The sequence below is a fragment of the Bubalus bubalis genome, chromosome 1, assembly GCF_019923935.1.
Source record: "Bubalus bubalis isolate 160015118507 breed Murrah chromosome 1, NDDB_SH_1, whole genome shotgun sequence".
Classification (NCBI taxonomy): Eukaryota; Metazoa; Chordata; class Mammalia; order Artiodactyla; family Bovidae; genus Bubalus; species Bubalus bubalis.
Genome location: NC_059157.1, coordinates 183,103,049 through 183,116,478, shown reverse-complemented (window position 1 = coordinate 183,116,478; position 13,430 = coordinate 183,103,049). Strand labels below are relative to the sequence as shown.

The following is a 13,430-nucleotide window of genomic DNA, read 5'->3' as shown; positions in this document are numbered from 1 at the left end:
AAGTGAACATTATGGGCAGAACTCCTGTGATCACTAGCCTGGGTGTTGTTTTATGAATAATAACAATAATATTTTACAGTATGTGGGTGTTGGAAATGACCCTTTCTATATCAAAAGAGGGTAGCATTAAGGAGATGGGCTGCCTCTGCCTCTGATAAAGGATCCCCTGTTCTGTAGGTCATTGCTATGGCATAAATTCCCTTCTATTGAGGTCAGCACACATAAAGTCTACAGGTGGGAAATTCTATTGCTGCAGTTGAGTGGTCTTTGGTGACCCGTGACCTTGGTTAGATCAAATTGCAAGTCAGAAGAAAAATCCTAGGAGTATGCTTGGAGGGCATGAAGGCAGATCTTCAGAATTTCAGGATCACAAACTAAGACTATAATGGAGTGTAATCCTTTTAAAAGCAGTTTACTAATCATGAACTTGGTTAAATCCTGCCTGAGGGTCCATTTGAGTCAAGTCTTATTCTGCCATCAAATGATTCAAATAATTCAATTTGGTTTAGAATGTGTGAGTATTTGCTCATATCTAGGATTGTACTGTATGCTCGGGGGTGAGTCCCAAAGTGTGATTCTTGGAACTGCAGGAACTTTTTAAGTACAAATTCCTAGATTCCAACCAGATATACTGACAGAAACTCCCTAGGTGGGTCATTAGGTGATCCTGATGCATGATATTTGAGAACCACTGTTCCAGCGGACATACAAATGAAGTTAAATGGAATTCTGTCATATTGATTTCTCTTCATAAGAAGTTTTTAGTTAGCAGAAATCTTAGTATTGTAAAAAAAATTAATTCTCTATCCAACATAATTATTTTATAAGTGAGTCCCTCTTCTTCTGAATTCCTTAATATAATGATGAATTATTGAGTATACTGTAGGCTCATTATTAAATTTCCTGTAGTGCATTAAAAAGTAGAAAAATAATGTTCCTGTGTGACTTTGCTTTTTGTTCTCATTCCTTGAATGATCAAAGTGATAGTGAGGAGAAAAGTTAGATAAAATTATTTTGGTTAAATCTCTCACCTTTATAGAAATATTAAGAGTGAAGATGTTTCACTACAACAGTTATGTAAAACTCAATAGCAAATCAAAATTTCTACTAGAAATTAAAATCTGTATGTGTGTGTGCACACATGTGCTTACCCAGGGAGAATAGTATTGCCTGGTTATTTTATATCTATTGAGTAAGAAAGAGGAAAAAGCAATGTTATATTGATCGATTCATTGGAAAACTTTACAATCACATTTCTTGTGAGACTCCAGGAGCCCCTCACAATGGGGTATGGGGAAGTGTTAGACACTCTGGGAACAGGGGAATTTACCAGCATTAAAACTGAAAGAAGGGATGCCGTCAGGAGAGAAGTCAAATATGATGCCACCCCTCTTCCTTCTCCCTGTACATTCAAGTCCCCGTGCACTGGTTGGGCAAAGGCATGAATGGGTACCACTTCTGATTCTCTCCAACATTCAGTTACTTCTTCTGAAAGAACTTCGTTCCATCAAAGGAATCTTTATATGGGGAAAAAGTTCTACTTGGTGGTGGTGATGAGGTGCCACTCAGGGTAACCATCCAAGTTGCATTTGAAACTATTCCCTAGGGAATAGTTTGTGACTGTCCAAAGAGTCACACTGTGCTATTACAGGGAGTGGACATACTATGTATATCCAGCCCCATTCATGTATTCATTCTTTTATTAAATGCTAACCATGTACCAAATTACATTCACAGACAAGCCTGTCCAAGATTATTCAGTTTTTGCTTAGCTTAAATATGACATGAAATGTTCCCCTAAGGCTACATGCAACTCTACCACTTCAGGAAAAAGGGACTGGATTTCCAGTGTGAGGTGTGGGAACACAGAACCTGCTATACTCCTGTAGGAGACATGACAGTTCCTTCTTCCTTTACGCTACACTGCGAGCACAACAGTTCTCTCAGCTCTGAGCCATTCCTCCTTATCAATGCACTTCTCACCCCAACAAGTCTCTCTCTTGAACGAACTTATACAGAAAATAAAATACAAAGTGGAGTCTAGGGTTGGTTGTTAAGTGGGTGTGTGGTCACGGGCAGTGGTGGGTGGGATACTGAAGGATGAGGTTCACAGACATGTGGAGAGAAGGTGGGAGTATGAGAGGGAGATGCAGCCAGATCAAGTGCCTGCTGACACAGGGCAGCTGTTCATATGCAGACCTGACATCAGTACTGTGTGTGGACTTCCCTGGGGAGGCTGATTGGCTTCTCAAATTACAGCAAAGCTCAGGGTCAAACACACACAATTCAAACCTTAGCTCTACCTCTTGCTCACTGTGAGAACTGGAAGGTGAATGAACCTCCTCAAAGTTCAGCTTCTTCATCTGTAATATGGGGTAATAATAGCCATGTCAAGGCATAGTTGTGAGAAGTAAATAAAATGATGCATGTAAAATCACTCAGTAGATTGCTTGGCACCTCATCACGCTCATCAAATGGTGACTAGGATTCATATTTTTATTATTAATAAGTTGCTGGCTTTCTGTATTAAAGGTCAATAGTGGAGAATATGTGTGAGAAAGGGTCTCCTCTTATAACACCCACATTCAGAATAAAGAGAGGACTGGGAAGACCCCAGGTCTTGGGGGAGACCTACAGACATTAAGAAAGGTAAAGTCAGTGTATCATGTTAAGGAAACGAGATGGCAAAACTGAAGATGGCACTTCTCACCTCAGTTCGGTGCACAAGCTGCTGAGTTGCATCATCATTCATTCGAAAAATTTCCAGAAATGGGTCAGATTTACTGAAGAAATCCTAAAATAGATAAGCAAAAATGAGTTTTTTTCTCTCCCCCTTGCACAAACACATTTGCTACAGCCCTGGATAAAATATCCCTGAATTTGACCCTTCCTCGCTTTAGTCTTCATCACCTTTGGCTAGAAGAAGCTGTATCTCAACCTCCAAGTCCTTTGAGAAGAAAGGACTTGGTTGACTGAAGTCCCAAGCAGTCTTCAAAGATCAGTTCAAATGCCAGGTCTCTAAGAAGCGGTGTATCTGCTGTCTTAAACAGGTTCATCCTAGTTATTGTAAAGCCTGTGTCTGATGTGTGAAACGGAGTATTTCCGCCATAGTAAACACGGATGTCACAGTCATCAGCTATTCTGAGCCTCCAAATTTAATTTCTGGGCTCGGAAGGCAGCGAGGAAGAGCAATGCCTCCAATCTGGCAGCCATTAAGCTGCTGCCACAAGTTGCCCCCACTCCCTTTGGTGAATGAGGAACTAAGGATGTGAAAAATCAAGTTTCAGGGTGCTGGCCCCAAGAGCTGAGATGCATATTAAAGTAATGATTTCAGTTAAGTCCAGACTCTTGCATCTTCCTATACATAGAAAAGCACTAAATTTCTTAACTCAAAATATCTAAAGAAATATTTCCTTAATAAATTATAAGGAAATAATTTTCCTTAATTAACAATAATCTTCTTCGTTCAGACTACCTGCCCCTTGTTGCAAACTTCTTTAAACCTGACTCCCCATCCTGCCTGCATCCGTGAAACAGATGGAAAGACCCTCCATCTCTCAGGGTCATGTGAGATGCTGTCTCCCAGGCTTGAAAACCTAAAAATTCCCACAAAATAAAACATAACTCTCTACTTTTAGGTTTTGACTATTTCTTTAAGTTGACAATGACTACAGACACTGTGGGCCTGTTATTATCTGTTCTGCCTTTTGTTATGCTTGTTAATTTTTATTACATACTAGACAGTTCAGTTCAGCCACTCAGTCGTGTCTGACTGTTTGTGATCCCATGGGCTGCAGCACACCAGGCTTCTCTTTCCATCATCAACTCCCAGAGATTACTCAAACTCATGTCCATCGAGTCAGTGATGCCATCCAAACATCTCACCCTCTTTCGTCCCCTTCTCCTGCCTTCAGTCTTTCCCAGCATCAAGGTCTTTTCCAAGGAGCAAGTTCTTTGCATCAGGTGGCCAAAGGATTGGAGATTCAGCTTCAAGATCAGTCCTTCCAATGAACATTCAGGGCTGATTTCCTTTAGGGTTGAGTAGTTGGATTTCCTTGCACTCCAAGGGACTCTCAAGAGTCTTCTCCAACACCACAGTTCAAAAGTATCAATTCTTCAGTGCTGAACTTTCTTTATAGTCCAACTCTCACATCCATACATCACTACTGGAAAAACCATACCTTTGACTATATGGACATCTGTTGGCAAAGTAATGTCTCTGCTTTTGAATATGCTACCTAGGTTGGTCATAGCTTTTCTTCCAAGGAGCAAGTATCTTTTAATTTCATGGCTGCAATCACCATCTGCAGCAATTTTGGAGCCCCCAAAAATGAAGTCTCTCACTTTTCCATTGTTTCCCAATCTATTTGCATGAAGTGATAGGACCAGATGCCATGATCTTAGTTTTTTGAATGTTGAGCTTTAAGCCAGCTTTTTTACTCTCCTCTTTCGGAAACTTTCATCAAGAGGCTTTTAGTTTTTCTTTGCTTTCTGCCATAAGGGTGGTATCATCTGCATATCTGAGATTATTGATATTTCTCCCAGAAATCTTGATTCCAGCTTGTGCTTCATCCAGCCCAGTGTTTCTCATGATGTACTCTGCATGTAAGTTAAATAAACAGGGTGGCAATATACAGCCTTGATGTAATCCTTTCCCAATTTGGAACCAGTTTGCTGTTCCATATCCAGTTCTAACCATTGCTTTCTGACCTGCATACAGATTTCTCAAGAGGCAGGTCAAGTGGTCTGGTATTCCCATCTCTTTCAGAATTTTCCACAGTTTGTTGTTATCCACACAGTCAAAGGCCTTGGCATAGTCAATAAAGCAGAAGTGGATGTTTTTCTGGAAATCTCTTGCTTTTTCGATGATCCAGCGGATGTTGGCAATTTGATCTCTGGTTCCTCTGCCTTTTCTAAATCCAGCTTAAACATCTGGAAGTTCATGGTTCATGTATTGTTGAAGCCTGGCTTGGAGAATTTTGAGCATTACTTCACTAGCATGTGAGATGAGTGCACTTGTGTGATAGTTTGAGCATTCTTTGGCATTGCCTTTCTTTGGGATTGGAATGAAAACTGACCTTTTCCTGTCCTGTGGCCACTGTTGAGTTTTCCAAATTTTCTGGCATACAGAGTGCAGCACTTTCACAGCATCATCTTTTAGGATTTGAAATAGCTCAACTGGAATTCCATCACCTCCAGTAGCTTTGTTTATAGTGATGTTTCTTAAGACCCACTTGACTTCACATTCCAGGATGTCTGCCTCTAGGTCAGTGATCATACCATCGTGATTATCTGGGTCGTGAAGATCTTTTTTGTAAAATTCTTCTGTGTATTCTTGCCACCTCTTCTTAATATCATCTGTTTCTGTTAGGTTCAGTTCAGTTCAGTCGCTCAGTTGTGTCTGACTCTTTGCGACCCCATGAATCGCAGCACGCCAGGCCTCCCTGTCCATCACCAACTCCCGGAGTTCACTCAGACTCACGTCCATCGAGTCAGTGATGCCATCCAGCCATCTCATCCTCTGTCGTCCCCTTCTCCTGCCCCCAATCCTTCCCAGCATCAGAGTCTTTTCCAATGAGTCAACTCTTCGCATGAAGTGGCCAAAGTATTGGAGTTTCAGCTTTAGCATCATTCCTTCCAAAGAAATCCCAGGGCTGCTCTCCTTCAGAATGGACTGGTTGGATCTCTTTGCAGTCCAAGGGACTCTCAAGAGTCTTCCCCAACACCACAGTTCAAAAGCATCAATTCTTCAGTGCTCAGCCTTCTTCACAGTCCAACTCTCACATCCATACATGACCACTGGAATAACCATAGCCTTGACTAGCTGGACCTTTGTTGGCAAAGTAATGTCTCTGCTTTTCAATATGCTATCTAGGTTGGTCATAACTTTTCTTCCAAGGAGTAAGCGTCTTTTAATTTCATGGTTGCAGTCACCATCTGCAGTGATTTTGGAGCCCCCAAAAATAAAGTCTGACACTGTTTCCACTGTTTCTCCATCTATTTCCCATGGAGTGTTGGGACCAGATGCCATGATATTCATTTTCTGAGACATCATGTAATACTAGACACAATATAAACAGTTATAAAGGCTTTAGATGAGACTTTAGCTTCTAGCAAGCAGTTAGAAAGGGGGCAGTCATCTGAATCCAAATAAGGCTGAGCTCTTTATAGAGGTTGGTTTTTTCAAAAGTCTTTAGAAGTCCAATGTAGTTCTGATTTCTTTATTCCTTAGGTATAGTCCTTTAAGACTCTCACTCAAAAACTCACTGTTTATGAGGGATGTTTCTCCTCGAAAAGCCGTTAATACTCATTTTTGTTTGTGAGAGTCTCTGGAAGACTGTTTATATCTGTTATTTCTTTTTTTTCTCTTTTACATAAAAAAATATTTAAATTGGAGGATAATTGCTTTACAATGTTGTGCTGATTTCTGCCATACAACAATATGAATCAGCCATAGTATATATATATATGTGTGTTTGTATGTGTGTGTGTATAATCCCCTCCCTCTTGAGCCTTGCTCCTACCCCTCCTCCATTCCTCCCCTCTAGGTCATCACGAGCACCAGGCTGGGCTCCCTGTGTTACAAAGCAGTTTCCCACTAGCTGTTTTACCCATGGTAGTGTATGTATGTCAGTGCTGCTCTCTCAGTTCATCCCACCCTCTCCTTCCCCACACTGTGTCCACAAGTCTGTTCTCTATGTCTGTGTTTCTAATCCTTCCCTGAAAATAGGTTCATCTGTACCATTTTTCTAGATTTCATGTATATGTGTTATTTGTTTTCATATTTTTAAAAAAAATGATATTTGTTTTTCTCTTTCTGACATACTTCACTCTGTATAGCATGCTCTAGGCCATAATCTCTTGGCTCTACAGTTCTTGGTTCAGTTTCTTTCTAAGTTGCTATTTGCTAATTAGTGAATGCCCTGAGACAGTAAGTCACTCCAACTGCTGGGCTGCTTCCCTCCTCTGAAGCCTCTACAAATAACCCAAGCTCTCCCTGTAACCCTGAGTTCCAGTTTTGCTTCCCCAACCCCATGAGATGATCAAAACCACTGCTCAGTTTATTTCTTAGTAGCTGTTTTCTGCTAGGGTTCCCAGGTTCTCCATCCTTAGGATTTATGAATCAGTCTTATGGAATTGCCTTGAGTGGAAAATCGGCATAGACCATCTGAATCATCTCAATGGATTTCTCTTCTTCCTGGCTTCTCCACTCCTAAGTTTTGACTGCCTTTAAAGACTCCCAAAGAGATGTCCCTTATATCTTGTTCAGTGTTTACAGTTGTTTTCAGTGGCAGAATAACATAAAACAAAGAGGCACTTTAATACTGGAAGCAGCGTATCTTTCTTTTAAGTTTGCTTTTTACCCGAATAGATTATAAACACTTCAGAGAAGAGGAATTATGTCTTATTTTCTATTTCTACCTTTTCCTTAGCATCTTCTATAGCATCTAGTTTTTACTGGCACATGTACTTACTGGATATATGAATGAATACATAGGTGAATGAATGAGTGACATGAACACTGTGTATATAATAGAAGTTATCTGAGAAGAAGCTTTAGTCATCACATTCTTACTATGTATTTCACCAGGTTATTTATTCCCTGCCCCAGAAATCCAGGTGGCAGCAAAGTAGAATAAAGCCTAAAGCCATCTTAGTCTTTAGGTCAAAAAAATACTCTCAGGGAATATACTGATCATGGAAACTTGTGCTTGATATTAAGATTCAAGGAAGGATAAAAACTTTTCTCAGCCTTCCAAAGTGCTATCTAGTTTGGTGCTAAGTATACACATAAACATAACCAAGGGTTAAGTGTGAATGAATGAACAACAGAGAAGAGGGAAAGTCGATGGATTTTGAATATAAAATATGGTTGTGAGAAAAAGAAAACAAAGGATGTCACAGTCATCAGCAATGGCAGCCACCAGGTATGGTAAGCTGGTGGACCCTGAGGAACTCAGGGAGGTAAGAACACCTGCCATCTAGTAGCCATCAGACCGTAGCCACTCTCTACAGTGAACCCGGAGGAAACTCAGGATGAGAAAACACAGGATACTGGTCCCAGATAGCTGACGTGCATATCAAAGAAATTACTTCAGTGAGCCCAGACTCCTACATCTTCCCATACATAGAAAAGAGTTTAGTTCCCTAACTTGGGATATCTGGTTTTCTTTAATTAACAATAATCTTTTGATGTTAAGACTACCTGGCTTTTGTGGCAAAACTTCTATATACCTGGGTCCTCTCCTTGCCTCTTCTCCTTGCCTCCTCAGAGCAGTTCTCTCAAGGTCACTTGAGATGCTGTCTCCAGGGCTTGAAATCCTAAAAATTTCCACCAAATAAAACATAACTTTCAACTTTTAGGTTATGAATATTAAGTACACAGTTATGAGGAGGATGTTTCTAGGGAGGGAATAGACTGACTGAAGGTGTAAAAGAGAAAAGACACACCAAGTAGCTGAATTATGCTGCAGCCTAAGATTGTGTAGGGGAAGAGTTGGAGGCAATACTGGTGGAGCACTTCCATGAAGTGGTGGGCCTTCCTTACAGGTGCATCCAAAGTGCTTGCATTCACCTGAGAGGCAGTGAGGAGCCACTAGAGGATTTTCAGCAGGAAAATGTGATTGGCTCTATAGTAAAAACTTTGTAGGATACTTTAGAAAGAGGAGGGAGGTGGGGATATTTGCCTTCCATTTGACTGCCCTCCCCGCTCAACCAGGACCAAATGCACAGAGTACGGAAAATACCTTTCCTCTCTATTTTTGAAGGTGCCTGATTGACACTTCAAGAATACACAGAAGAACTGTACAAAAAAAAATCTTCACGACCCAGATAATCGCGATGGTGTGATCACTCACCTAGAGCCAGACATCCTGGAATGTGAAGTCAAGTGGGCCTTAGAAAGCATCTCTATGAATAAAGCTAGTGGAGGTGATGGAATTTCAGTTGAGCTATTTCAAATTCTGAAAGATGATGCTGTGAAAGTGCTGCCCTCAATATGCCAGCAAATTTGGAAAACTCAGCAGTGGCCACAGGACAGGAAAAGGTCAGTTTTCATTCCAATCCCAAAGAAAGGCAATGCCAAAGAATGCTCAAACTACCTCACAATTGCACGCATCTCACACGCTAGTGAAGTAATGCTCAAAATTCTCCAAGCCAGGCTTCAGCAATATGTGAACTGTGAACTTCCAGATATTCAAATTGGTTTTAGAAGGCAAAGGAACCAGAGATCAAATTGCCAACATCCACTGGATCATCTGCTTTATTGACTATGCCAAAGCCTTTGACTGTGTGGATCACAAGAAACTGTGGAAAATTCTGAAAGAGATGGGAATACCAAACCACCTGACCTGCCTCTTGAGAAATGTGTATGCAGGTCAGGAAGCAACAATTAGAACTGGACATGAAACAATAGACTGATTTCAAATAGGAAAAGGAGTACGTCAAGGCTGTATATTGTCACCCTGCTTATTTAACTAATATGCAGAGTATATCATGAGAAATGCTGGGCTGGAAGAAGCACAAGCTGCAATCAAGATTGTCAGGAGAAATATTAATAACCTCAGATATGCAGATGACACCACCCTTATGGCAGAAAGTGAAGAGGAACTAAAAAGGCTCTTGATGAAACTGAAAGTGGAGAGTGAAAAAGTTGGCTTAAAGCTCAACATTCAGAAAACGAAGATCATGGCATCTGGTCCCATCGCTTCATGGGAAATAGATGGGGAAATGGTGGAAACAGTGTCACTATTTTTTGGGGGCTCTAAAATCACTGTAGATGGTGACTGCAGCCATGAAATTAAAAGACGCTTACTCCTTGGAAGGAAAGCTATGACCAACCTAGAAAGCATATTGAAAAGCAGAGACATTACTTTGCCAACAAAGGTCCATTTAGTCAAGGCTATGGTTTTTCCAGTGGTCATGTATGGATGTTAGAGTTGGACTGTGAAGAAAGCTGAGCACCGAAGAATTGATGCTTTTGAACTGTGGTGTTGGAGAAGACTCTTGAGAGTCCCTTGGACTGCAAGGAGATCCAACCAGTCCATTTTGAAGGAGATCAGCCCTGGGATTTCTTTGGAAGGAATGATGTTGAAGCTGAAACTCCAGTACTTTGGCCACCTCATGCGAAGAGTTGACTGATTGGAAAAGACTCTGATGCTGGGAAGGATTGGGGGCAGGAGGAGAAGGGGACGACAGAGCATGAGATGGCTGGATGGCATCACTGACTCGATGGACGTGAGTCTGAGTGAACTCCGGGAGACGGTGATGGACAGGGAGGCCCGGCGTGCTGCGATTCATGGGGTCGCAAATAGTCGGACATGACTGAGCGACTGAACTGAACTGATTGACACTTGCATTCATCAGTAAGTCTGCCCTGCAAACCGTGTCTCTCCACAGAAACAGTTCTTGCTTCCTCCCAGACACACTTCTATCTGATGGCTACCTCTTTGTGTAACTGAGCAGGATCCTATGGGGCCTTTCTGGGACAAACCCTTCCAGCACATCCTCTGCTTTAGCTCCTCTCTGAAGTACCCAGATAACAGTATTTGATGCACATGTCCTGAGTTGTTCCACAGATGTGAAAACCTCCCACCCAACAGAAGATGTGAACTATATAATGACCTTCAGCACGTAGCACCCAGGCCTCCTGGAACCCAAGGATTGATCATGTTAAACCGTGTGATAACTTTCCTGTTATCTCACCACCATCAGCCAATCAGAGAATTGTGCATGAGCTGATCACATACCCTGGGACCCTCTTCCTTCACCTGGCATTTTAAAAATGCTGTGCTGAGGAAATTCCCTGGTGGTGCAGTGTGTGCAGTGGTTAGGGCTCTGGATTTTCACTGTCAATGGTACGGGTTCAATTCCTGGTCAGGGGACTAAGATTCTACAAGCTAAGCGGTGTGGCCAAAAAAAAAAAAAAAAGTTTTGTCAAACTTTAGAGCATAAAGCACCCGTCTCTCCTTGTTTGGCCCTGAAAGAAATCTTTTTCTGCTCCAAACTCTGATGTTTTGGTTTGTTTGGTCTCACTGTGCAGGGACACACAAACACGCATCTGCTCAAGACATTCACCCCTCAAGTCTATTTGTGTTTCATCCCTTATGTGAAAGAACTGGAGCCCCCTCCCCACTTCCTAGTGTGGACACACTAGCATGTTTTGCATGCCCGTGGGGCCCTCCTCTGGGGGGATAGACTCTTGGTCCCTAATACACTGGAGGAACTCTATCAGTTATTTTTCTTTTTCCTTTTATTGATCATTGTAAACTTTTTGCTATCATTATTTTTAAAAATAGAAAATATGTATAAAAATAGAAATATGAAAAAAAATAGAAGAAAAAAAATGGTCCATAATCTCACCCATAATACCACAACTATCAATAACAGTTTGATAATTTTGTCTAGAATCTAGATATAGTTTTCTTTTTTTCTTATAAAAAATACTTGTAATTGTACTCTATATACACTTTGGTATCTTATTTTTCCTAATGGAAGTATATTGTAATTTTTTTAAACTTCATTTCACATTCTTTTAAGATACTATTCAGGATTGGCATGGAATTGTCAGGAGGAGGTACTATAAATCAAGATACAATCTTCACCTTCAAGCAACTAAAAATCTAATGTGTAATGCACTGTCTTTCAAATCCTGATTTCATCATATACAATTGGGATGATCTGGGACACGATATTTAATTTTTTCACATCTCAGTTTTCTTATCCATTAATTGGAGAGGATATCAGCCTTTCCTCATAGCAATGCAGAAGGATTAGAGGAAGTGATGCACATAAAGTTTTGAGTCCAGTGCCTGGCACATGATCAGCACTCAGAAAGCATTACTGCTATTTATTATTACCAATAAAAGAGAGAATACATGCTGCTGCTGCTGCTGCTGTGAAGTCGCTTCAGTCGTGTCTGACTCTGTGCGACCCCAGAGACGGCAACCCACCAGGCTCCCCCGTCCCTGGGATTCTCCAGGCAAGAACACTGGAGTGGGTTGCCATTTCCTTCTCCAATGGATGAAAGTGAAAAGTGAAAGTGAAGTCACTCAGTCGTGCCCAACTCGTAGCGACCCCATGGATTGCAGCCTACCAGGCTCCTCTGTCCATGGGATTTTCCAGGCAAGAGTACTGGAGTGGGTTGCCATTGCCTTCTCTGGAGAATACATGAGGACACTTAGAAAAGCAGTATACAAATACCAGGGATAATTACTATTAAGAATTTAGCAGTACTTCCATCTGATTTCTGGAAATAAAACTACTCATAAGCATCTCAAAAGTATCTCAAATGTATACTCAGAGATTCATAGTTAAAAACAACAAATCTGCATCTAATTGTATAGTTACTTGACCACAATCTGGAATTTTCAGCTTTCTTGTTTGACCATCAGTGTTAAGAAGGCATTTAGGACAGTTCAGTACAATGAAAATTAATGATAGAGGCATTTTACTAAAGTTTTGCTCTAGTGAAATGTTAATAGTGGAATAACTTGGAGGCTATATGCCCTAGCTCTTTTAGTCCAATATGAAAGAAATTTAGTTAAGGGAGATGTCAGTTGAGGTTTGAAAGAGAAAAGGAAGCAGTGCATAGCCATGACAGTGATCATGAAAGTAGAATACTGGAACTGGAAAAGACTGAATGATTTGGAGTCACATTCAGACACTGTGACTTCTTCACCTTGTGACTTTGGGAAAATTTTTTGGCCTCACTGTGCTTCATCTGTAGACTGGAAGTAATGAGACCCATTGTTAAGAATATGGTTATGTTTGGGGAGTAATGCAGGCTGACGCCTGACACCAGGTATATTGTAGATGCTCATGAATGATAATTTGTATCACTAATGTAGGGTGGATTAGTGTTCAGGCAGGCATACTTGAACACAGTAAAATGACAGCACAGCCTGACAGAGTTACCATTGCTATAGAACAGGGGTCAGCAAACTATGGCATGTGGCCCAAATTCAGCCCACTGCTTGTTTTGTAAATAAAGTTTTATTGGAACATTGTCATGCTCACTGACTTAAGTAGTGTCATGACTGAGCAACTAAGCACAGCACAGCACATGGCTGTTTTCATACTGCAAAAGCAAAGATGCATTGTTGGGACAGAGACCATACAATCTGCAAAGTCTAAACTATTCACCATCTGGTCTTTTATAGGAAAAGTTTGCCAACCTCTACTTTAGAGACATTTAGCTGCTTATATAGCACCCCATCAAACTAACATCATGGGAACATTAAGAAAATACAGCATATAATGATCATGATTACAGATGTGAAGAGCACCAGTGCAAGAATCAGTTCTTTTTTTTTTTTTTAAGAATCAGTTCTAACATACCAACAAGAATACTTTCTCAGGAAAGAGAGGAGAAAGAAAAGAGATATAATTCAATTCATATCTCTACTTGTTAGATTAATCACCAACTAGCT

The 13,430-nt window shown here is 40.9% G+C and overlaps 1 protein-coding gene across 2 annotated transcripts in view; it reads right to left on the bottom strand.

The window, feature by feature from the left end:
- The window catches only part of CPNE4 (copine 4), a 684,585-nt gene that overhangs the window by 165,205 nt on the left and 505,950 nt on the right, over positions 1–13,430 (bottom strand). For both annotated transcript variants that reach the window (XM_025291737.3, XM_006057472.4), the window contains exon 6: positions 2,711–2,794. In XM_025291737.3, the coding sequence (XP_025147522.1) occupies positions 2,711–2,794 (84 nt within the window). The remainder of the gene's footprint in view (positions 1–2,710; positions 2,795–13,430) is intronic.